The sequence below is a fragment of the Argiope bruennichi genome, chromosome 11 (assembly GCF_947563725.1).
Source record: "Argiope bruennichi chromosome 11, qqArgBrue1.1, whole genome shotgun sequence".
Lineage (NCBI taxonomy): Eukaryota > Metazoa > Arthropoda > Arachnida > Araneae > Araneidae > Argiope > Argiope bruennichi.
This window is the reverse complement of record NC_079161.1, coordinates 67,176,502-67,199,913: the sequence shown is the minus strand read 5'-3', so window position 1 is coordinate 67,199,913 and position 23,412 is coordinate 67,176,502. Positions and strand designations below refer to the sequence as shown.

At 32.3% G+C, this 23,412-nt stretch overlaps 2 protein-coding genes across 2 annotated transcripts in view; one reads left to right on the top strand and one right to left on the bottom strand.

Annotated features, from left to right (window-relative positions):
• Window positions 1-23,412, top strand: part of LOC129956926 (uncharacterized) — a 51,046-nt gene that overhangs the window by 2,495 nt on the left and 25,139 nt on the right. The window lies entirely within an intron of this gene.
• On the bottom strand, window positions 7,038-16,103 carry LOC129956925 (uncharacterized). The gene is made up of 2 exons (XM_056068974.1): window positions 15,997-16,103; window positions 7,038-9,779 (listed from the first exon to the last, which is right to left on the bottom strand). Exon 2 carries the CDS (start codon window positions 9,470-9,472, stop codon window positions 8,003-8,005), a length of 1,470 nt encoding a protein of 489 aa, XP_055924949.1. The 5' UTR covers window positions 9,473-9,779; window positions 15,997-16,103; the 3' UTR covers window positions 7,038-8,002.

Genomic DNA, 23,412 nt, shown 5'->3' with positions numbered 1-23,412 from the left:
ATAGAATCGTCGAAAAATGGTTGTCCTGGGATATACGAAAATCCATTTCCTGGCATGATCGAGTTACCACTTGTAATAGTAGAAAATATAAAATATATTTCGTACATTGTACTAAATGGTAAGCTCTGTGCATGAGTTCAGTTTTGCTTTACTAAAAGAAAAGGCTTTATCAAAAGCTTTCCTATTGTATTTACATTTAGAGATTTTTTTTACAGCAGCTTTTTGTATTTTCTCTTATAACAATCTCTGATAACTAAGGTGATATATCAGTATAATTTGTATAAATATATTATTGCCTTAAGTATAAATAAAATATTATATTATATATTAAAGTAGTTAAAATAATATATATTATTGCCTTAAGGATTCATCCGGTTGCCTTAGAAATCCTGGGTCTTCTAAGGATTCTCCAAATCAGGGGGTTTGAGATACTATTTTGTTGGATTCCGATTCATGTCGGAATCATTGGCAATGAACTCGCGGATAATGCTGCAAAGAGTGCGTCTTTACTACTTCAGAGAGACATCTCATTCAGTGATGCGAAAAAGGCAATTCAACGTCATTTTTACTCACTCTGGCAGGAGTCATGGAATGTTCAAATAAATAACAAACTTCACACTATAAAACCTATAATTTCCTCCTGGTCTTGTTTACCAGTGCTAGAGCTAGACGTTAAATTATCTAGACTCCGCATTGGCCACACACTTCTTACTCATAAACATCTTTTATTCGGCGATCGAGCCCCATTCTGCACGAGATGCAAAATGATTTTAACGGTTCTTCACCTTTTAGTTGAGTGTCCTGATTTTAATCATCATCATTTAAGATTTTTTAATACTTCAACAGTGGACATGCAAATGCTTGTGGGGCAATATCCCCACAAAAATCTTTAAATTTTTATTAGAAATTGGTTTTTATCATATTATTTAACATTTTATTATGTTACCACTTTTTATATCTTGTTCACTATGTTAAGAGACATTGCCCTGTAATTTTATCTATCAGTTTCTACTTTTACATAATTTTACATAAAAACACGGTCTTTATATTTTAACCGTATGTCTGGCGCAGTAGGGTCAGGTTTGGCTTTTGCGCCACTAAACCTCATAATCTATCCATTATTTGCCTTAAGTATAAATGTATTATTGCCGGACAAACAGAAAATATTATAGTTATTAATAAGATTCGAATCCGATATTTTGGCGAATCTTTTTGATACCTCCCTGACATTGAAAAACGCATTTTGGAACTATGTCTGCTTCTCTGCTTGTGAACTAAAAACTGTTTCAAGCCAGTTGGATGAAATTTGGAATATGAACTTAAGACGAAATTTGTAGATACCAATCAAAATTTGAACTATTCCATTCGGAGGAAATCTGTCTGAAATTTTAAAATCTTTCGAGTATAAATGAATTCCATATCTACAAACTGTAAAGAGCTAGATAGATAAAATTTGCTACAAAGGTTGAAGGCTCTGAAATGTCGACTTTGACCAAATTTTGAAACAAATCTGTCAAGGGTTTACCGTCTGGTATATTAACTGATCAGATGATTTTTTTTTTCATTTTAAGACGATGTACGAATTACTTTCGAGCGATAACATTTTCAGAAATTATCGCCACAACCATCGAAATTTTGCTTCATTTCTTACTCTCTGATATATGATGTATACAAAAGAAAAAAAAGTACTGTAAACATCAAAAAATTAGAAATCGAGATTTTGTCGAAACTTTACGTTGCAGATTTCCTTGAATACGAAAGACATAATTTTGGATATATGTCTGTTTATCGACCTTTGAACACAATAACTCAAAAACGCTCTGAGCTAGATGGATGAAATCTGGCAAATAGATTTTAAAACACATTTGTAGATTTCTATCAGATTCTGAATGAAATGTAGGACGTCTGTCCGTCAGGTTGCCCGTGTACAAATGAACACGATAATGTAAAAGGCTAGATTAACTAAAAGCCTTTACCAGCCTTCTCCAAATCGTCTGGCAACCATGGAACATAGTTCGTATTCTTTCTTCATAGCAACGTAAGCCCAATAGAACTCCAACAACTCCTCTATTTTTAGCGAAAGACCATTTTCGTTGCAGAAATTCTTCTTATATTCTTCAGGAAGATCTTTCCAAAGAACTGGGATGCAGTCAGTCAAGCAATATAAGCTGGCTAATTTGTAACGTTTCACAACGTCTAACGTTTTAAGACGTACAAGGTTTTCAGCCGTTTTTCCATAATCCACCGTCCCTGTAGATGTCCAGCATAATTGCTCTAAAATATCGATATCCCAATCATCCGAGCAATCGATTGCATTCCGTTTTCGGAATGACATTTTCCATCTTAAAATTTGCGAGCCAATAGGTTTAATTATGAGCATCATCTGCTTCTTTAAAGATTCGGGCAAAACAAGGTTCTTTACTTTATTTTTAACCTTATTTTCAGTCATTTCTTGCAACTCTTTACTATCTTTTTCCTTTTCTTGACAACATCGCCCTGCTCGTTCAGACTCATGGTCAGGGGTGACCTTTTTTCGGAAGTTTACAATCGAAGTCAAAATATCATTTTCATTCCACAATTTAACAACCACTCTTCTCAGGGCCATTTCTTGGAGTGACAGCTTCAGTACGAAAATCGGCTGTTTTTCCATTGTTGTCATTGGCAAAATAATCGAAGCAATGTTTGGGAAAGTTTTGTTTAAAGAACAGGAATTAAAAGACAGACAATATTTACTATGCTAATTAACATTCCATGCTTTTATTATGTAAGTTTATATCTGATGAAATACCTATTTATAATCTATTATTTTTTTATGTTTATTACTTCTTAAGGTATTGATTTTATTTGATAGATTTTTCGCTCAATACAAAATCCATTACCGTCATTTGTTTCGTGAAAATTTGCATAAATTTGTTCTCCAATTTGCAATCGAAACGAGACTTTCACCTGTAAGAAAAAAAAATGCAATTATAGGTCATTTGCCAACCATCCATTATATTACGTATAAAGTGAGATTGCAATTATTTAGAATGTTCGATACCATTATGAATTCAATATAAATAACAAATTAATCACATTTTTAAAATTAACACATATTTTTGATTTATCGCTCTTTGAAACGGACACATTAATACAAATATCTGTCTAAGACTATTAACTTTTATTAATTGTTTGAGACTGAAAAAAATTTCGTAAAGTAGTAAGAAACTTTCCGCTTTTGGTGACTAGTTTGGTCGCTCGGATTATTGATATATTAGACTGTCAAATAATTTACAGAATGCTTTAAAGCATTTCATTTTGTTATTTGGCATGACTGAAAAACATGAATTCAATTGAATCAGCTTTCTGCAAATCAAAAAAATATACATATTGTTATAAATCGGAAAAGATTTCGTTAAACTCGAATGACAGGTTGGCCTGTAGTGGATATATGGTGTAGCCCATTCAACAAGCTTCAAGAACAAATAACGACTCTAATTAAAACGAAGACACAAATACACAGAAGACAAAATAGAGTCGAGACGCACACAAGCGATACACAGCAGCGCACAAGTAGTAATTGGTAGTAACTCAGCAGGAGGAGGGAATCTATGTAACTATTCATTAAGATCTCTCCAAACGCCTGCTGTTTTTACTGTCTCCTCGCTTTAGCTGTAACTCTTGCAGACTCACTACTATACGACTGGCTACTCTATATACGACTCGATGCTGTCTCAATACTTGTTTCCAAACCTCTGCTCACGGTACCAATTCTCAATCCACTAATTGCTTGAACTCCATTTAATGCTTGTTCTTCGCTGAACCCATCCAACTAATTCGTCTTTTTTCACTATATGATTGCCTTCGGCTTCGGCAGCCAGCCTTTATAGCTTCTTGAGAAGGATAGTGAAGATTCTGAAATAATTCAGCCAGTATCATCCCTTTTATCGCCAAATTCTTCGTCAAGTCACTAAATGGTCTCCATGACCAGGAGATATTGATGCTGCATCCGATTAATATCCAATAGAGTTGACTGTAAAACTATCTTTCCTACGATGGGACAAATTGTGCTGGGAAGAACCATTAAAAATTCGTAACAATATATATTAAGAAATAAAAGCGGAAGTGAAAATCCTACTATGAAATGGCAAAAACCGACCTTGAATGTTTAGATGGATGTTTTAATTTTATCATGGTATCATTTAAAAGCATTTTTTTACCATATCAAGCAGCATTTAAAAACATGTAATTAATGTTCTATCATTTTCTAATACAACTCAGCCTTTTTTATTTAATTAATGCAACAGAAGCTCTGTAAAAATTGCGGAGATAGACAAGATCCCATTTTCTGAGTGAAGGGATAAAACTTTGTCGATCTAACAAATTCTTTTAAAAGATCCCTGTAATTTCCTAAATCGACACGTGTAAAGAAATTCCTATCGGAATCTCATGGCATAAATAACTCGGAAATATATATATATATATATATATATATATATATATATATATATATATATATATATATAGAATGATATTTTAAAATCTAATTTAAATATTGATTCATTTCTAATTTTTATTTTAATTCAGCTCATATTAATGTTGTCTTATTTCCTGATCCAATCCTATTTTTTTTTTTAATTAATCCTACACAACAAGTTCTCACGCTCAACACGTTCAAGTTATCAACAAGTTCTCACGCTCCGAGTGAAGGGAGAAAAATCTTCAATGCTTACCACATTCTTTTAAAGATACCTATATTTCCCTTTCCTAAGTCTACACGTGACAAATAAATCCTTATCGAAATTTCATTATAAAATCACTGAGAGAAGACTTTCGTGCTCTTTTAAGCTTTTCTTTCTCTCGCTTTTTTTTTTTTTTTTTTTTGCACTTGCAACGAAATGTAAACGGACATCAATTTTATCATCGCTTTTTGTACATAATATGCCTCCTGGATGGAATAAATCGAAGTTAAAAATTCAAAAGTGTCTTCTCTTCGGCCACGCAACTGGTAAAAAATTACTTTAAAAACGAAAAAAAAATTTATATATATCCATTTTTTTAAAAACACGAAAGAAATATATAAGACGGTGCTATTGAGTGATCAATCCAAAATGGAGTTATTTAGGGAAAAGAGGGAGGTAAAGTTTATAGCAATCACTTTAATAGTGATTGCTATAAACTTTACCTCCCTCTAATTTTATACTTTAATAGTATAAAATTTGCTGTAGATAATTGTTTCTTAAATTCATTTTTTATTATTTTTTTTAGGTTACTGGTTAAGAAAATTAGGAATTTTCTTTCAGTTTAATAAAATCTCTGGCGAAATAAAATGCATATCTTTACAATGGCCGACCATTTAATTGCATAGTTTTATTTTGATTATTTATCTTTTATCTGAAACACTAAAATTATCAAAAAACAACTCTACTTTTTATTTAAAATTAAAGTCTCAGCATTGCAAATAACACTCTCTGAGACTGTTTTTAAAAAAAAATAGCGGTAGTGGTCTTTTCGAAACTTTCTCGAAGTTTTTCTAATAATGATGTAATTCAACCCACCCCCATACATAAAATTAAAGATCTAAGAAAAGGCTGCCAAACGTTTTAAATATTCAGCCTTTTATTTTAGCACATGACTTTCTACGTTTTTCGTAATACGGTTAGGAAAATCGTTACTTGCGTCTTAACTGCACAGCATTGTAGAACAATAGCTATGAACACACACACACACACACACACACACACACACACAAAACGATTTTTGAGGCGAATCTAGCGTTCTACATTCTATGTACAACGTATACTATGCGTTTTACATACTTTTTTCGCAGTGGTTATTTGATTACTTTTCATAGCATTTAAATAAATTTTTAACATTGTATTATTGTTTTTTTAAAACTTTTTAATTTTATTGAACTGCTGTTTAGAATATTCACTAAAATGAAATAAAATTCCGAAAGTTAAAAATTATATATTTGCTTTTACAAAGTAGAACAAATTACTTTTCTTTTGCTATGTTTTTAATAAAAAGAAATAATAAAATTAAAATTAAGCAATATTAGTGAAAGATATAAATATTATCAAAATTATATTTGCCAGCCTTATTTGCATAATAATATAAAATGTAAATAAGTTTCAAGTTTTAGAAATTTCTATTACCAGTTTTCTAAATTGTCAGATTTTTAAGAAAATAATGTCAGCAAAATTCATATTGTTATATACTGATATAGTAAATTAAACTTAAAATCCAACATGTTAAAAGATAAAATTTTGTTAAATGCAAAATATTTGACAAAATAGCAACTTTTTATTCTCTTGTAATATTATGCCTTTTGCAGCTGTTGTGTCGGAATGTTTGCTACACCGGACAAGTTGTAACTTTTCAAATTTTGTTTCCACAGTCTTGAAATTTTGTTTACAAGACACTCTGTGAAGTTTTTATTTAAATATTTCATAGTCAGGACTGAAAGGATTAAACTGCAAACGCAGTTAGGCAATTCAGTTAGTGGGCAAAAAGTTATGAAATTACGATTTTCATTATAAATTTTATTTGTCATTGCTGATGCATGTGATATATTATAAGTATACAGTGCACACTCTCAGAACAATCGAATTCGTTAAGTGAGCATCTGGTGAAGTTGCCATTACTCAAAATGCAAAAATTAACGCCTTGATACAATTTTTTTATAAACTATTGTCATTGGTCAGAGAAATTCAAAAGTGTTATCTGCAGAGCAGCTGTTTATGCAAATTGGAGCACCTCCGCTCATTGGATAGGAATTCAAAAAGTTCCACGTGACATTTCATACATAGCCGAATAATTGAAAGGTATTTATTTTGCAGGTGGCAACTGCATCTTCTGGACCTCAATCCTTGTGATTTTCAGGTCTTCCAAAAAGTGTGGCTTACAAAGAATAATATTATAAAAAAAATTGTGTTTTTAGAAAATCAAATTTTTTTATAACACAAGAAATATATGCTTTCAAAGTGAAAATTTCTGTATTGACTTAAAAATTGTGTCGTGAAATATATATTAATATTTTGCATTTATGTAAAAAATATACATTTTTATACAATTTAGCTCTTAATTGATTAAACAGCTACCTTTGTTTGTCTTGAAACAATAAGATTTCTAAAAAAAATTAATTATTTAATTTAGATTTAAAGATACATTTTTACTTTCTCGTATACGTAGTATAGAGAAAGTATGGTAATCGTCAAAAAATTCGAACTCGAAATTTTGACAAATCTCCATACCTCCCTCCCTTTTAGGAAAATTCCCGCCTGTCTGTCTGTCTTACAAAGATAAATAAAAAACGCTTAGAGCTAGACAGCAGATATTTAGTAAACAATCTTTAAACCAAATTTGCAGGTTTCTATCAAATTTTGAGTAAAATATGCTAAAAGGAAGTCCCTTTGCCCTGCTGTTCGAATATAAGTTAAGACGGTTACTAAAAAACGAAGAGAGCTAGATAGATTAGTAGTGTAGTCACACCAGTCAATTTTAACTAAATCCAATTAAGGGTTGACTGTCTTTAGATCTACACTTTCAGGAACAGGTAAACGCCATAATTCAAAAACCTAATGATTTAAATATATCAAATTTGGCATGGAAATTTGTAATTACAAGTGCAGTTTTGTGTCAAATGTTTTTTTTTTTCAATTGGTTTGAGTAAAATGTGTTCAAAACACAAATTCGATTTTCTGACACTATTAACCTCATGCCAGGGATAAATCGCCAAATAACTCGCCAAGGATGATACTATAGACGTAGTGAAAAAATTCATATCAATAGTCAATGTTTCAAATTATTGTACTCCACTGTCATGTAAGGCAGTCATTAGGATAACATCTTTATTAAAGAATATGCGAGAAAGTTTTGGAAAGACCACTCCCACTGGTTTTGTCAATTACTATTACTAATTATTATCAATTACTCTTATGAATACATATTTAGTTTACGACAGCTACTTTTTAATAGTGTTTAATATTCAGAAAACAATAGCTGCATTTTCTTTTTAACTTCAGGAGGAATTGTTCTTTTTGTCTTCGGTACAGAGTTTTTTAACTGTTGTCACTGTCTCGTTCTCCACTTTGCCACGAGCGTCCGCATCGGTTTCGTCAAGGAAGTCGACGAATCTTTTCGATATCCGCTTTTGGGCCTTTTCGGGAAACGGCAGAGATTTCCAAAGACTCTGCATCAGCCTTTTCTCGTCTCCTTCTGATAAGGAAGCTTCTTGAATGCATTCTTCCACAACATTCCATTTGTCGTTCAATATAAGATCGGAGAGAAGTAGAAAAAACCACAAATTTCTAAACAAGAGCTCCATTCTGATTTCGCGGTCGACACTTTTGAAAACAATTCTGGCAATGTCTATATCTTCGAATTTATAAAAATGAGAAACAAACCGATTTATGAACTTCGTTCTAAAATCAGCGGGGCAACAGAGGAAACATTTCTGCATCAAGTCTGGGAAATAGTAACCTGAATCTATTGCATCTTCGATAGTATCGTGCAGCAAATCATAGAAACTTTCTTCAGATAGAAACGCTCGGGTGATATCTGCGATATCTAGGTAAAGATCTTGCAGTGGCCAATCCAGGAAAAACCTTAGAACCCCCCGAGTATGCTCTTTTAAAACTTGCATCTGTTGTTCGGGACTCATCTGGGAAAATAAATAAAGTAAGACTTCAGGCATTTCTTTAGGTATATCATTCGTCTTGCCACTTCGTCGGACGGCATTAGTGAAGGCATAAAATAAAGAAGCGTTTCGTTCTTCGTTATTTAACTTTGGAAAAAAATATTTAGTTGCCACTTTATTTCCTGTGCGGACAGAAGTTTCAAAAGCTATCTGATTAAAATCCATGAAGTTCCAGGAGAAGCTAGAATACAGTTTAGATTCTTCTCCTTTCAGAAAGTAAGACCAATAATGCTCCAAATACGCCACATCGTTTCTCCAGAAGTTTTCCTCTTCACAAAACTCCTTTTGATCTCTCGCATTGAGTTTCCTCCAAAGATGTGGAAGCTCATCCACTAGGCAATATTCACAAGCCAATTTGTAATTTTTCACAACATCAAAAATATTAAGGCTTATGAGTGCTCCCGCTGTTTTTTGATAGTCTATAGCTCCTGCAGATGTCCAATGCAGTTGTTTTAAAGTGCGTATACTGAAATATCTTAATTGGTAAATTAAATAAAGTGATTCGCATGAGTATCGTATCCATTTAAAAATTTCCAGTCCAATAGGTCTAATTACACGCATCAAACGTTTCTTCAGCAATTCAGGCAATAGAAGTCTCGACGCTTTATCTTTTACCTTATTTTCAACATCATATTGCCAATCTAGTTTCAATTGATTTCCATTAAACACATCGCACTGAAATTTACCGATAGAAGTCAAAATATCGTTTTCATTCCACAAATTGACAACTACTTTTCTGAGAGCCATTTCCTTGAGTGGCAACTTCAGCACGAAACTCATAGATTTATCCATTTTTTGTCAAAGGTAAAAATAAACGTATGATGTCTGAGAGATTAGCACGAGAAAGCTCTGACTGAAGGATAATAATGCTAATCACTTGGTGTTTTCTGGGCTAATTTAAGAGTTCAGGATTTTAATTAATATATTTATATGATTTTATACGTCTTCAAATCTAATGTTATTCTTTTCAATGTGCATTTATTTATGTGAAAGATATCGCCGCTTTAGCATATTTTGCCTCTACAGAATCCATTACTGATTCTTCTTTGAATTTTTACACCAATTGTTTTCTTTTTGTTATTTGTAATGAGGTCTTCACCTATTAGAAAAAAAAAGAAAAGCAGTTACATCATTTACTAATTAAAATGGTCAAAGGTTTTTAATTTATATGTCTGCATGTCCTAATTTTTTTTAAAAAAAATCATATTCTATTTAAAGATTTTTTGGACTTTCGAAATGTTTCGATGGTTTAATGCAAAGATTTTGGAAGTAAGGTTCGAGGTAGGAAACCCAATTCAACTATAGATCCTTCGTGTATGTTGATCTGATGCACGATAAATATAATTATGTGGGCTAAACGATGTCCCGTTGGAGAGCGGCGCTGTATCACCTATCTTTCAAGTATTCTGACCAAGGTTCGAAATTATGACGTCCGTTCTAAAATACTCTTAAAGAATTATTAAGAGGTAAAAATTTTAAAATTTGTAAATGTATTTGTCTATTATGCTTAGTTCGGTCAAATTAATTTTAGGATCACTTTTCTTTTCTTTCTTTTTTATATCAATTTATGGAATAATCTGAACCAATTCCTAACTATATATATATATAATAACGTAAATCATTTCTAACCGGTTTAAGCCGGATTTTCGAAAAAAAAATTCTGGCCTTGAGATAAAGTTTTGGAGTTCTAACGATTTTGAGATGGAGGAAAAAAAAAAACCCTTCGTTTTCTAAATATCAATGCATGCGTAATCTGATAGTAACGTGATTATTTAAAATCGGTTTAAATTGGTTTTTCATAAAAAAAAATTCTGGCATTAAGAAAAAAAATTTTTAGAACTCCATTGATTTTCAGATGGTCAAAAATCATCGTTTCTAAATGTTGGTGATTGCGAAATATGAGCCATGTGAGAACATGATGTTTTACTTCGGATTGATACCAATAATGTTCTTGCATGATGATTTGAAATTTTCGATAGCAGATTTCATTTTTTTTTTTTTGAGGTTTAAAGCTCGCTGAAAGCACCCAATTAAATATGATTATAATAAAAGCAATTTTGCCTAGAAGACATAAATTATTTTTCGGTACATTTCGATTTCAATGGCGACCGTAGGGCGCCAAGAAAAAATTTCACCAAGTTACAAAAATTTATTTAATTGCATTGTTATTTATAATGGGAAATTTTGAACGTGCGAATCACATGATATATAGTTTGATGATAGAAATCGCCAAATTGGTGAAATTTTCTCTTGGCGCTCTTTGGTTGCCGTTACTACCGACAATAATGTTTTTTTCTTTTCTTTTATACTTATCTTAAGATTTTACGATAGCAATGTAAATATTTATTTAAACCAATTACAGAATTACAGATGTGAATTTCATAAATTCATTCCCAGATTTCATGGTATATCAAATACCAAGAATGATTAATTATGCTAATTAAATAGGTAATCTATACATATAAGAAAGCTCAATGTGTGTGTGTTGGCGCTCTACAGGCCAGACCGTTCAACTTACAGCTACCAGATTCGGCACGCGTATACCTTGGAGGCCGGAAATGTTCACCTTGGAGCGAGTTTTTTGAATTTTTAATTAGAAATTTAACTAATTGAAAACTATGCGAAATTTTGGTGTTTTCTGCTATAACTTCCGAAAATATTATAGCACGAATAATATTTTTGCATCAAATTAAAGAGCAAAGAATTATATTTTTAATGATATCAATATTTTTACTTTAAAAGAAAGTTTCGATTTTTAATGAATTTTTAAATAAATATTTTAACCATATTTTTCTACAATTTATTTCGTACAAAATAAACATAAAATTTAATCTGTACGAGCCCGTTCCATTTCACGAGAAGAAATTAGCTTTTATCTACCTTTCACAAGCAATTACTTTGAGTTACTGCATAGTTTAGTTTTTTTTTCAAAAAATACTAAATATTCCTGACGGAATTCAAAATCTTTTAATCTTGTGAAAAAGATATTATGAGAGTGTTCGTCTAAAATTTTTAATGTTCTTAAAGAATGCTTTTCCGAGTTTTTCGTAATATGAGGGGGGGGGGATACAAACTTATTGCTTTTGTCGAGTGTGGATATATATTTATATACAAGGTGATATTTAAAATCATTTTAAGCATTTTAAATTCAAAACAGTGTCTCGTATATACAGGAAAATAACGCGCATTTATAGTAAAATGATTATACTGAATTTATTGAGACAGGTTACAGGGCCCCTAATGGTGAAAAAAAGAAGTTACAAAAATTAAATTAGACAAAAAATCTGAATATAAAAATGTACGTTTGCTATACCATAATGAAAACACAGGGGAAAGTTTCATGGAATTATTTGTAAAATTGACGAAGAAACCTGCGATTAAAATGATGAACTTAAAAAAGATTTCATTCTAAACTTGAAAAATGTACTTTCTGGTATTATTCAGTTTTTCCAAGTTAAGTGGTGGCAAAGTGAAATTTCACTTTTACAATTTAAGGATGCAAACCTTTTTCAAGTCAAGAAATGTTTATAAATAATGTCTCTGCCAGTTTCACAGGTAACTCCAAGAAATTTTTACTACGTTTTACTTATGGTACGAAGTACATTCTTTTAAATGGACCATTTGGACCACCTTCTTTTTTTTATTACTTTGGTGGCTTTATTTTCCGCCACTATCTGTGCCTTAAACTGTCTCAAATTCAGCTTAGTCACTTTCCTATAGGAGATTATAGGCTATACAAGATTCATTTTGAATTTAAAAAGAATCGGAAAGACTTTAAAGATCATCCTTTATATTTTTATACAAGCGAAAAATCCTTCGTTGATATTTTTTTGCTAGAAATCATTTAAAATTGTATTAAAAAATTCTTTTTTCTTTGTTAATTACATCCGCCTTTCATGACTGGGAGTACTGGTTGTGCTTAAATACCATAAAAATGACTTATGCGTAATTTGGTTCATCACTCCCTCAACATGATATTTTAATCATGGAATTTCTATAGACATTAGGTTTATACTTTTAAGATATATTATAGACTATAGGCTAATATATTTCTATAGCCTAACCTATTAAGTTTATTGTGTACATTGGTGTGGTATACCTTCCTAACTTAATCAAGCCAAATGACATCATGATGCCATAAGAAATATAACTGTCAGGGTGGTTAATTTATCTGCTAATTACACGTCGAACTTTGTAGTACGATATAAATTATCTTTCTTATTCCTTGTATAAACTGAGCAGACCATAAAACGGAGTTTTAACATTCAACAATAGGAGAAAACGTGGGTGATTAAATGTTTGATGAAACAATGAAAAGGGTTTGAATTTCATATCAACAAAAAAATACATTGTTAAGAATTGTGTAAAAAAACTATCAAAATTTAGTAAAAATAATACGATAAATAAATCAGTACTATTATGAAGAAAATTTTTTGAACTTTAAAAGGATGTTAAAATAGCTATTATGTAGTAATATTTTTTGGAATTTATCATAGGAAAGAATAAACTTTCCAACCTTTTTAATTAATTAACATTTTAGGGAAACCCAGCGGGAGTGGTCTACCAAAACCTTTCTCGTATACTCTCTAATAAAGGTGTTATCTCAGAGATAATCTTGCATAGCACTGGTGCACAACAATTACGAAATATTAACCTTTGGGGTGAATTTAGCATTTTTACTGAATCTCTCTGTCATCTTTGGGGAGTTATTTGGCGATTGATTCTCGGCATATGGTTAATAAAAACCTAAAATAGAATTTCTGTTTATACACGTTTTGAACCGGCTGAAATAATAATGTGACACAAAACTACATTTGTAGTCACAAAATCACTTACCAAACTTGATGCATTTAAGGCATTGTGATTTTGTGTTATCACGATTGCATGTTTCTAAGAGTACAGACCGACAGAGAGTCAATCTCATTTTGGATTTTTTTTCAAAATTTGACAGGTGTGTAGATTATAGATATTAATTCTGTATGTAGAGTTTTATCAATCTAACTCTCTTCATTTTATAGTGTTACCGATTTCCCTCTATCACTATCAATCCGTCGGGTTCGTTTACTTGTGTGTATTTAGTGGTTGTGTATGGTATGAAGATAACACAACACAATGATCAGTCCTTTCAGTAGACGAACACACAACACGTTTATTGACACTACGACACACAGGACAGCACAAAGACGACAACTGTATACATCATAGAGAAGACAATTATCTTCAGCCGAGACGTGCACACAGCAGCACACAACAAGACTCTACTGCAGACAGTAGCGCACAGCTTAGTTCAGCACTAGCTTGACTCCGTCGCTGCTCTGCTAATCTCTGGAAGACCCGTTGTTTCACGTCGATTCCGACTACAACTACAACAGCTCCAGACTGCCTCCTTTTATAGGTCTCAGGAGGCGGGGCTAGAAGCCTCTCAACCAATCAGGAACTTTCGAGGCGTATCTCGGTTCCTAATGGACGGATCGGGAAAATTCTCGATGTTTCGGGTATAATCTATTTTGGCACCAAAGTCGCCAAATGGTCGCCAAGCTCCGGGACCTCCGACGCGACACCCGGACTCCGTCCAATACAGATGACTATAAAACAGTCTTTCCGATGTTGAAACCAACCATGATGAGAAGTAGCATCACAGATTCGTAATAATAGTTATTTTGTTAACGTATATTCGAACAGCCGGAGAGACGGAATTACTCAGTAAGGATTTTGCTCAAAATTCGATAATTATCCATCCATTTGATATAAATACCGTATACCAAATTTCATCCGTCTATCTCAAAGCGATTTTGAGTTATATCTATCAAAGGCTAATAGACGACGCGATCACTAAAACGTCGCGATTCGTCAAAATCTCGAGTTCGAATTTTTGGACGATTTCTATACTTTCTGTTTACTACTTGTTTACTTACTAAAAAAAGCGTGTGATAAATGTATCTTTTCGTTTTTACTTTCTCGTACACGAAATATATATATGGATCTCGGAATGATTTTTATTTTCTCGCATGCGTAGTACAGAGAAAGTTTTGCATTTATCGTGTTCTTCAGCCAGACAGACAAACTTCCTCCAAATGAATTTCGTTTAAAATTTGATAGAAATTAAAAAATTGGTGCTAAGTTTATTTATCGAATTTCTTCGTTTAGCTCAGAGATTTTTGAGTAACTGTGTGTCACAGAAACATGATTCCAAATAGTTTTTTAGCGCTCACGGAAGTCAGAAACAAGGATTCTTGAAAATTTTGCATTTTTTGTACAGTACTTATTATTATAGTTCATATAGTTCTTTATATATATATGTGATGATATTTTAATTCTAATTTCAATTTAATTAATTTTGAAGATTTTATCTTAATTTAGCTCATAGTAACTTCATTCTAAAATATTCTCTTTTTTCGTGATCCAATTCCACTTTCTCTACGTAATTAATTCACAGCTTTGTAAAATTGCTGATTCGGCTAAAAGCCTAACTTTCCCACATTCCGCGTGAAGAGACAAAATACCGCTGACGAGACAAATTCTTTTTTAAAACCTCCCTGTGTTTCCCTTGCCTTGACAGCGCGTGTAGCGAAAATCCCTATCGAAATCTTAATAATATATTAGCACTATGAAGAAATATTTTCCCTATCCATTTCTCTGGTTATATAAGAACAGGGATAAAATGTCCAAGAGCTTTTTCCTCATTCCTTTTCTGTGTCGTTGTTTGGGCTCGTCGCTTGTTCTTACGCCTGCTTCTTCAAAAGAAAATAAAACGACATCACGAAATCAAAAGTATCTTCACTGTCTTCAAACTGCATTCTGCTTCACATAAAATAATGCTTATATATATATATATATATATATATATATATATATATATATATATATATATATATATATATATATATATATATATATATATATATATATATATATATATATATATATATATATATATATATATAATCCTTGTTTCTGACTTCCGTGAGCGCTAAAAGTCTATTTGGAAAAGTCTATTCTCAGCTAAACGAAGAAATTCGATAAATAAAATATCAAATTTTAAACGAAATTCATTTAGAGGAAGTTTGTCTGTCTGGCTCAAGAACATGATAAATGCAAACCTTTCTCTGTACTACGCATGCGAGAAAATCAAAATCATTCCGAGGTACATATTTTCACTCTCTACAGTATACCAAATTCGCAGTTCTTAGTTCTTAGTCTGACCTGCAGAGTATCACCAATTTTGTCTATATTATGATAGAATAATAGTATCATTTTGTTTAGCCTATAACAGTTCACTTAATTATTTATATGAAACGAAAAAATAAATTACATACCAGATATTTAGAGGACTGTACTTCGTATTCAGCGATGGGTTTTAGTTCAATCAAAGCAAGTGATCGAGTCAACAGATGTCACAGGATTAAAATTTAACAAAGGTAACCGTTATCAATACAAAAAGTGAAACTTGATAACATATCGATGATAACAATACTTCTACATCCAAGCACTGAACAATTAAATCGATAACATAGCTATAACAGCAATACACAATTTTAAAAACAATTTTCAAGGCATGTGAGTCTTCTGTATCTTTAACATGGATGAAACTGGTGCTTTTTTCTTCAAGGAATTTTTCAATTAAACTTATTCTTAAAGGCTTTAAAGCCTTCACTAATGGAGTTACGGTTGTCGTTTTTGTGGATTTGATAAAGAATAATTAAAGCTTTTTGTGGTAGAAAAAATTAGTTAAGTTAGCCTAGTTATCTATTATTTATTTTAAAGAAATCATGGACGACCAGAATTTCTTTTCAGAAGTCGGTTAACTAAGTTTGATAAAAAGGCAATTAAAATTTAAATAGAAAATTATTTCCTCATGGAAATAATTTCTATGAGGAAATTATTTCCATTTCTAGATATACACTAAAGGTCTTTTTCAAACTTTTTTTTTTTTTTGTCGTCGTCAGAAGAACAAATCAAGTATGTTTAAATTATATTTTTATGCGTTCTGCGTTTACATGAGACAAATTCTTTAGTCTTTTTTAAAGTTTTTTGTTAATGAGGAAAGAAAAGATTTAATGAGGAGGTTTGTTAATGAGGAAATTAAATGATTTTTAATAGGAAAAAACTATTTTTTTTCTTTAAATTTGATAAAATTAATTTTGAAACAGAAAGAAATGTATCCAGAAAAATGTTAAATTTATAACTTAGAGTGTAGTTTTTATTAGAATTTTAAAAATTGATAATGTTGTATTTTCAGTTTCAAAAAATTCTATCAAAATCGTAAATTTAAGCAAAAACTTTATTGATTTTAAAGACTAGGGCTGTGTAGATTGATGTTCAGTTATTTGAAAATTTCGATACTATCTTTTTCATGTGAGAAAATTTTCATATTAGATTACTGACAATAAAATTCAAAAAATATTTGGCGACTCTTTATTTAATACTTTAACAAAAATAAGAGATTTGAAAAAAAAATCAGGAATAAACTTCCTTCAGGCTGATGAAAACAATATTTTTACTTTTTCGTATACAGTATAGAGAAAATATACTAATCGTCAAAAAATTCGAACTCGAGATTCTGACGAAACTCCACATTTTAGGCCTCCTTGAGTTAGAAAAACACATTTTTGGAAAATGTCCATCTGTCTGTCTGTGTTTTGTCCCATAAACGCTTTGCGCTAGAAAGATGAAATTTGTCATATGGTCTTTAAACCTTATGTTCATTTTGTATAGTATACCATACATACAACTTTATAAAAATATACTACCACTATAAAATAATTTTTAACTTAGTTTTATTAAACACATGACATTTCTAGACGTTTATTTATACTTCAAAAATAAAAATAGTAGTTTATCTGTCATAATTTTAAATCAGTTGTGAAAAATAACCGTCAAGATGCGCCGCTCAGGTTTATCTAAGGTAAGTTTTATTTTATTTTTATGTTTGTACCCCGAAATATGTATGTTTATTATAAAATACACATGCCTAAATGTTTGTTCTTACACATTTTTATATATACATACCTATATACATTTTTTTTTTTTTTTTTTTTTTTTGCTTTTCTTCAAAAAAAGCAATTTTGCCACGATAAGCGTTATAGCAAATTTGCAAATTTCTAACAATTTTTGTGTAAACTCTGTTCAGAGGAAGTCTGTCTGTCCGGCTGTTTAAATACAAGTTACAATGATAATTACAAAACAAAAAGAGCTAGACAAAAAAAAAATCGGTGCACAGATTTAACATCTGTAGGGTAGAAACCTGTCAAATTTTGAGCAAAATCCAACAACGGGTTGACTGACAGTCGGTTTGTACTTACAACATATAAATGTGATAATATAAACGCATAAAAACGCAATGACTTAAATATATCAAATTTGGTATATGATTTTGTGATTACAAGTGAATTTTTGTGTCGAAATTTTTTCAGTCGGTTGGGAAAAACGTATCTAAAACACAAATTCAATTTTTGGATACTACTAATACATGCCGGGGATTAACCTGCCAAAACCCGAATAAAACACCTGAGGATTCAGTAAAAATGCTTATACAAGACAACAGTTAATATTTTGTAACTATTGTACGCCAATGGTAAGCAAGGGGTTTTCTGGCATGACAAGTTTATTAGAGAATATGAGAGAAACTTTTCGGGAGACCACTTCATCTGGCTTATCGTTCAAAAGAAAGTGGGAAAATGCGAAAATGCTCGAAAAAACCTTATTTAAACCTGTGCCAAAGAAATCTTTTAATACAACTGAGCATTTATAGACGTGATTGAATTGCCACACTGAATGACAAGATACAAGGAATATAGCTGCTACAATGTAGCAAAACTCATCTCAAAACTTAAAAGTGGAGTTTTCAGAAGTCTTGATGTTGATATAACATAAAATTGTGGAAAATGTCTCCTTATATTTGGATACGATGTATTATCAGTAATTAAATATTTTGGTTACAATTAAATTATTATAGTTACAATTAAAGTGATCCTACTCAGACTTACGTAGAAGCTATTCTAGTTGACGTATTTCGTGGAAACTGTTCTATACTTTATTTGGATCACGAAGAAAAGAAATTTACAATAAAGATTAATAATTCACATTTTGACCACTAAGTTAAAGGGAAGCGCTTGAAGAATAAAACGCATAAATATAAACCAGAAAAGAGCAGTGCAAAGGGTTTCTTGAAGAATTGCAACATCATGGCGTTTTATTCTTGCTTTCAAATCAGACAATTTTCGTATGTTTTCTCCATACATATAATCTTCCCACGATCAGAAATCTCGAGGATACAAGCATGGAGAACGAGGAGGCCAGAAAATATCTCGAAAATACACAATTATTTTTAAATGATATATTTCAGCAGTTCCTTTACTTTTCGGGCAATACGAAATGTTGTACCATTTGCATAAAGACAGTGGTTGCATTATTGTAAGTCTAAACTGGCATACTGCCATAGTAGTTCTCACCTGTAGCGGAACACCTTTCAGGTTCTTGAGGAAAGCACACTTCAAAGACAAAAGATATCAAGATTGAAATCAGTTGTAAAATCACATCAAACACTAATGTAATAAAATTGCAGAAGTTGTTAATGAATAACGTTAGGAAATGCGGTACCCTAAATGTAACAATTCTGAATCTTCACTTCCCCATTTAAGATAAAATGTGCCCTATCTCACCACAAAACGTTTCGCCATCAATGGCTATTCTGGCCAGTAACTGATGAACAAAATCAATGTATTGTTCTGAGTCTTGAAGCTGTAATTTTTTGCACCAAGTGGACCTTGTATAAATACTCGTTTAAAATAAGCTATGGAGCCTTCCGTGCATAAGACCAAGGGAGAAGTACATCAAGAAAAACCACTCGGCCATTTGTCGAAGAATATTGGAAAAAGGATACTCTTTCAACCTCAACAAAACTGATTTCTTCTACTTGCCCAGGAAGTCCCAGTTGCAAATATAACGAACCTTTCCTTTTTTTCCCCCTTAAATAAGCAACATAATGAATAAAGCAGAAATTTTTGATGGCGAGACATGTGAGATTCTAAATGACGCATATTGTTTATTAGTAGAATGGCAGCGCCTTTGTCTAGTCTGTCTGTTTTATTCAGTGTTTTTCTTTTAAACCTGCTGATGTCAGCAGCACGGTGGAAAATATATTATTACGAATCCGTAATCTTGCCTCCCAGCACACTTAGTTCCATCGTAGGAAAGATAGTTTTTCAGACAGCTCTACTCGATGCTGATCGGATGTTGAATCAGTGACCCTGGGACTTGGCTACAAATTTGGCGATCATTGGCAATAAAATGGATGATACTAGAATCTTCAGGAAATTTGGCGATGAAACCAATAAGAAGTGAATAATGTTGATTCTTCGAGAACCTTCCGTGCCCTGCTCCGGAAGCATAAAAGTTCGAAGCCAAACCGAAGTCAGTCGTATCATTAGAGTTCAGTTAGCGATGAATCAGTTGGATCAGTCAGCGAAGCGCAAACGTTGAGTAGATCTGAAGCAATTTGTGGATTAAGAATTGAGCCATGAGCCGAGTTTTTAAGACAAGCATTGAAGCAGCATCGAGTCGTGTGCTGAGTAGCCATTCGTGTAGTAATGAGTTGGTAGTTGAGCACAGCTAAAGCGAGCAGACACTGGAGTATAGCAGACGCTTGTGAATAGATACATGAATTATCTCGTCGTACTGAATCCTGTCTGTCCACTTTGTGTGCTGTTGTGGTTGTTTACTAATGATTACTACTTGTGAGCTGCTGTTTGTTCTAAGTGTGCTGATGTGCTGATTGAGTACGTTTGAACCATGTATTGCTGTCTGTGTATTCGTATCTTCGTGTTAATAAATTCGTTATTTGATTTTGAAGCATGTTTACTTTGACATCATACACCCACTACAGCGGACCCATCAAGTTACTGAATTTTGTGTGGATCAATATTTCCTGTCTTATTCCCTGATTCTTCTTTTAAACCTACTTCTGTCAACAATATGCCGGAAAGTGTATCTTCTGATTAATCCTTATTTGCGAAAAATGTGCGAATCATTCAACGTGGTGTAACATTTATTTGAACATATTGGAAAGTTTCATCCAGAACAAGATGTGAAAATGAAAGGCAATCGATTTTGTGGACTATGCGATTGCAAAAACTCTTTTATAAGAGCATTTACAGAATGAACATTCCGTTAATCTTCAGTATGCCAATGACAGCTTCTATTCCGAGGATAAATTTTTGAATTGAAAAATGAGAATTCAGATGGAGACTCATCTATTGTCCGTCTCAGGGGCCACGGTGGCCTGGTAGTAAAGTCTTAGCTTCGGAACCGCAGGTTTTCAAGTTCGTGACCCGATTCCACTGAAGAACCGTCGCGTAAGCGGAGCGAAATGTCCTCCCACTGGTGTATGTGTTGTGGAGAGGGGGGTGCCAGCTCAGGTGTCGGTCTCGTCATCTGACCGCGATTCAAAATTACGAGTTCCGTTCCAAAATAGTCCTATTGTTTCTTTAAAAAAACGGCAACCTGATATGACTAACTAGACTATTGTTCATCGCATCCAGAAGAGTAAGAATGAAGTTGTTGAAAACCTGTTTCTCTCACCGCATTGGATGCTTCAAACCTAAAGCTAAAAATATTCGCCATCTAAAAGCTTCGGATTCCACCTGTCCTCGATAATATTATGGAAATTAATGCTCATTATCACACTTTTTTTTTGTTTATTTTTTTACCTTTTTAACAGTACATGAAGTGGTGGAAATTCACAATATAAACTCTATTGGTAACAAGAAAACAGTATAAGCTAAACTTATTTGGGCTTTTAACCTCATTCTTTATTTTCTAACATTCTTTGCATAATTTAAACAAAATTCCTATATCTTTCAAGCTGGTACCTGGCATAATTCTGCCGCAGAAGAAATAATTTTAGAAATATCGGCTAAAATTTGAAATAGCTGTTGTTTAATTAGGAATGACAAAAAGAATGGTATTTATTTTCTTGTTAACAATGAATGCATTCATTGAAATTGAATGATATATAAAGGAGAAATATAAATAATATTTATTTTACTTTTTTTTAACTTTATTGTTCAAGTGCTTTAGGGTAGACAGTTTTTGTTTTCCCTACCTTAACAAAAACAAATAAATTTCTTGGCTGTCCGACTCGTGAGCATCCAGCTTACAACTGGCCATGGGAAAAACATGGATTTTCTAGGTTCAATCCGCACACTTGAAGTGATTGACCTTGCGCCTTGTTGATGATCCTCGAGAATGCAAGTCGAACGGAGAACTGCAGTCAATTGAAATCAAAAGGCATGTCGGTGGGAATAATGGGAATGCGTGGAATGGATACATGTCCATTCGACTTCCCGTTAAGAATAGTTGCCTCAATTCTTGCCGCATGTTGATCTTCTGATTCTCATTCGCGTAATCGGGTAGCTCATAAACGTTGTATTTCGATTCTTGACGCATGTTGATCTTGAGATTCTGAAGTACGTGAAGTAATAGTTCGTAAAAGACCTGCTTCATTCCTCGTTTGTTTATGAAGCTCCAATTCACTTATTTCTACGAACTAAATGACGAACGTTTGGCAAGCATTTTTTTTTTTTTTCGGATTAAGCAATTAATACGGTATACGCTTGCATAACCGAAATATCATTTATCGATTCACTGAATAAATAAAAAAATTATTTCCTGCATTGGAAAATTTCCATTGTATATCTTACCTTGATCGGCATCGAAAGTAATGATTATATTTTGCATGTGCGAGATAAACTCTGAATAATATGTGCGGTTCGCCGAAGCCAAAATACTGTGAACGCTGAATGACATCTTGTATAGATGACTATTCATTAACGAAAAGAAGAAAAAAAAAATTAGTGATTGCACTAAATATTTCCGATTTCATTTCACTGACATTGGTTGGCATCGAAGATAATAATTTTATTTTCTTTGATATACGTACGAATAATTCTGAATGACACGAGCCGTTTGCTGTTTGTCTTTTATCAATTTTAAAATAATATTGAATAATAGAAACCTATGAAATGATTTGTTTGTAAATTTCAGTGCGTTCAAAATAAATGCTAATAATCGTACCATATCTCTAACCTTAGCGCGTGCAAGCAATAAGTTGGAAAAATTTTATCGCAATCGGAAGGATGAACGGTACGGCAGCGCATTAAATATGAACAAATAAAAATTCATTTTTATTTATTAGATTTAATGGACCAATAGATTTTTCTTCTTACTTTTAATGAAAATGTATATTATCACTACAATTTATATTCTATTTATAATCTTGTGTTTCATGCACACGCACACACCTGCATGCACGCATGTATAAGCACAAACACAGATAGACAAACACAGTCTCACAAGGTTGCTATGCTGCCAGGAAAACACAAGAAATTTAAAAATCGACAGAAAATGCAGTACAATTTGAAAAATTTCATAAAGATTGGGAAATATAGGGAATTTTAAGTTTCTTAGTTATTTTTTTTTTTTTCGCATCTAAAAATTGCTGATCTCTAATGATTGCAAGAATAAAAGATCGTAATCATAAGCTTCCAAAAACGAAACAATACTATTCGTGATAGTATAATGCGGAAACTCGCCCCATTTTCTTTTTCTTTTTAGATCAACCCATTTTCGATTTGCAAGGCAGTTCATTTTCCATAATTTTTTTGAATTGCAACTATTGGACATGCGCGAGACTTCTGTAACTGCGCGAAAGAATAGACTACATTTCTCTGGCG

Coding starts and splice junctions, on each gene's coding strand:
- LOC129956925 (XM_056068974.1), bottom strand. CDS start 9,472: ATGGATAAATCTATGAGTTTCGTGCTGAAGTTGCCACTCAAGGAAATG.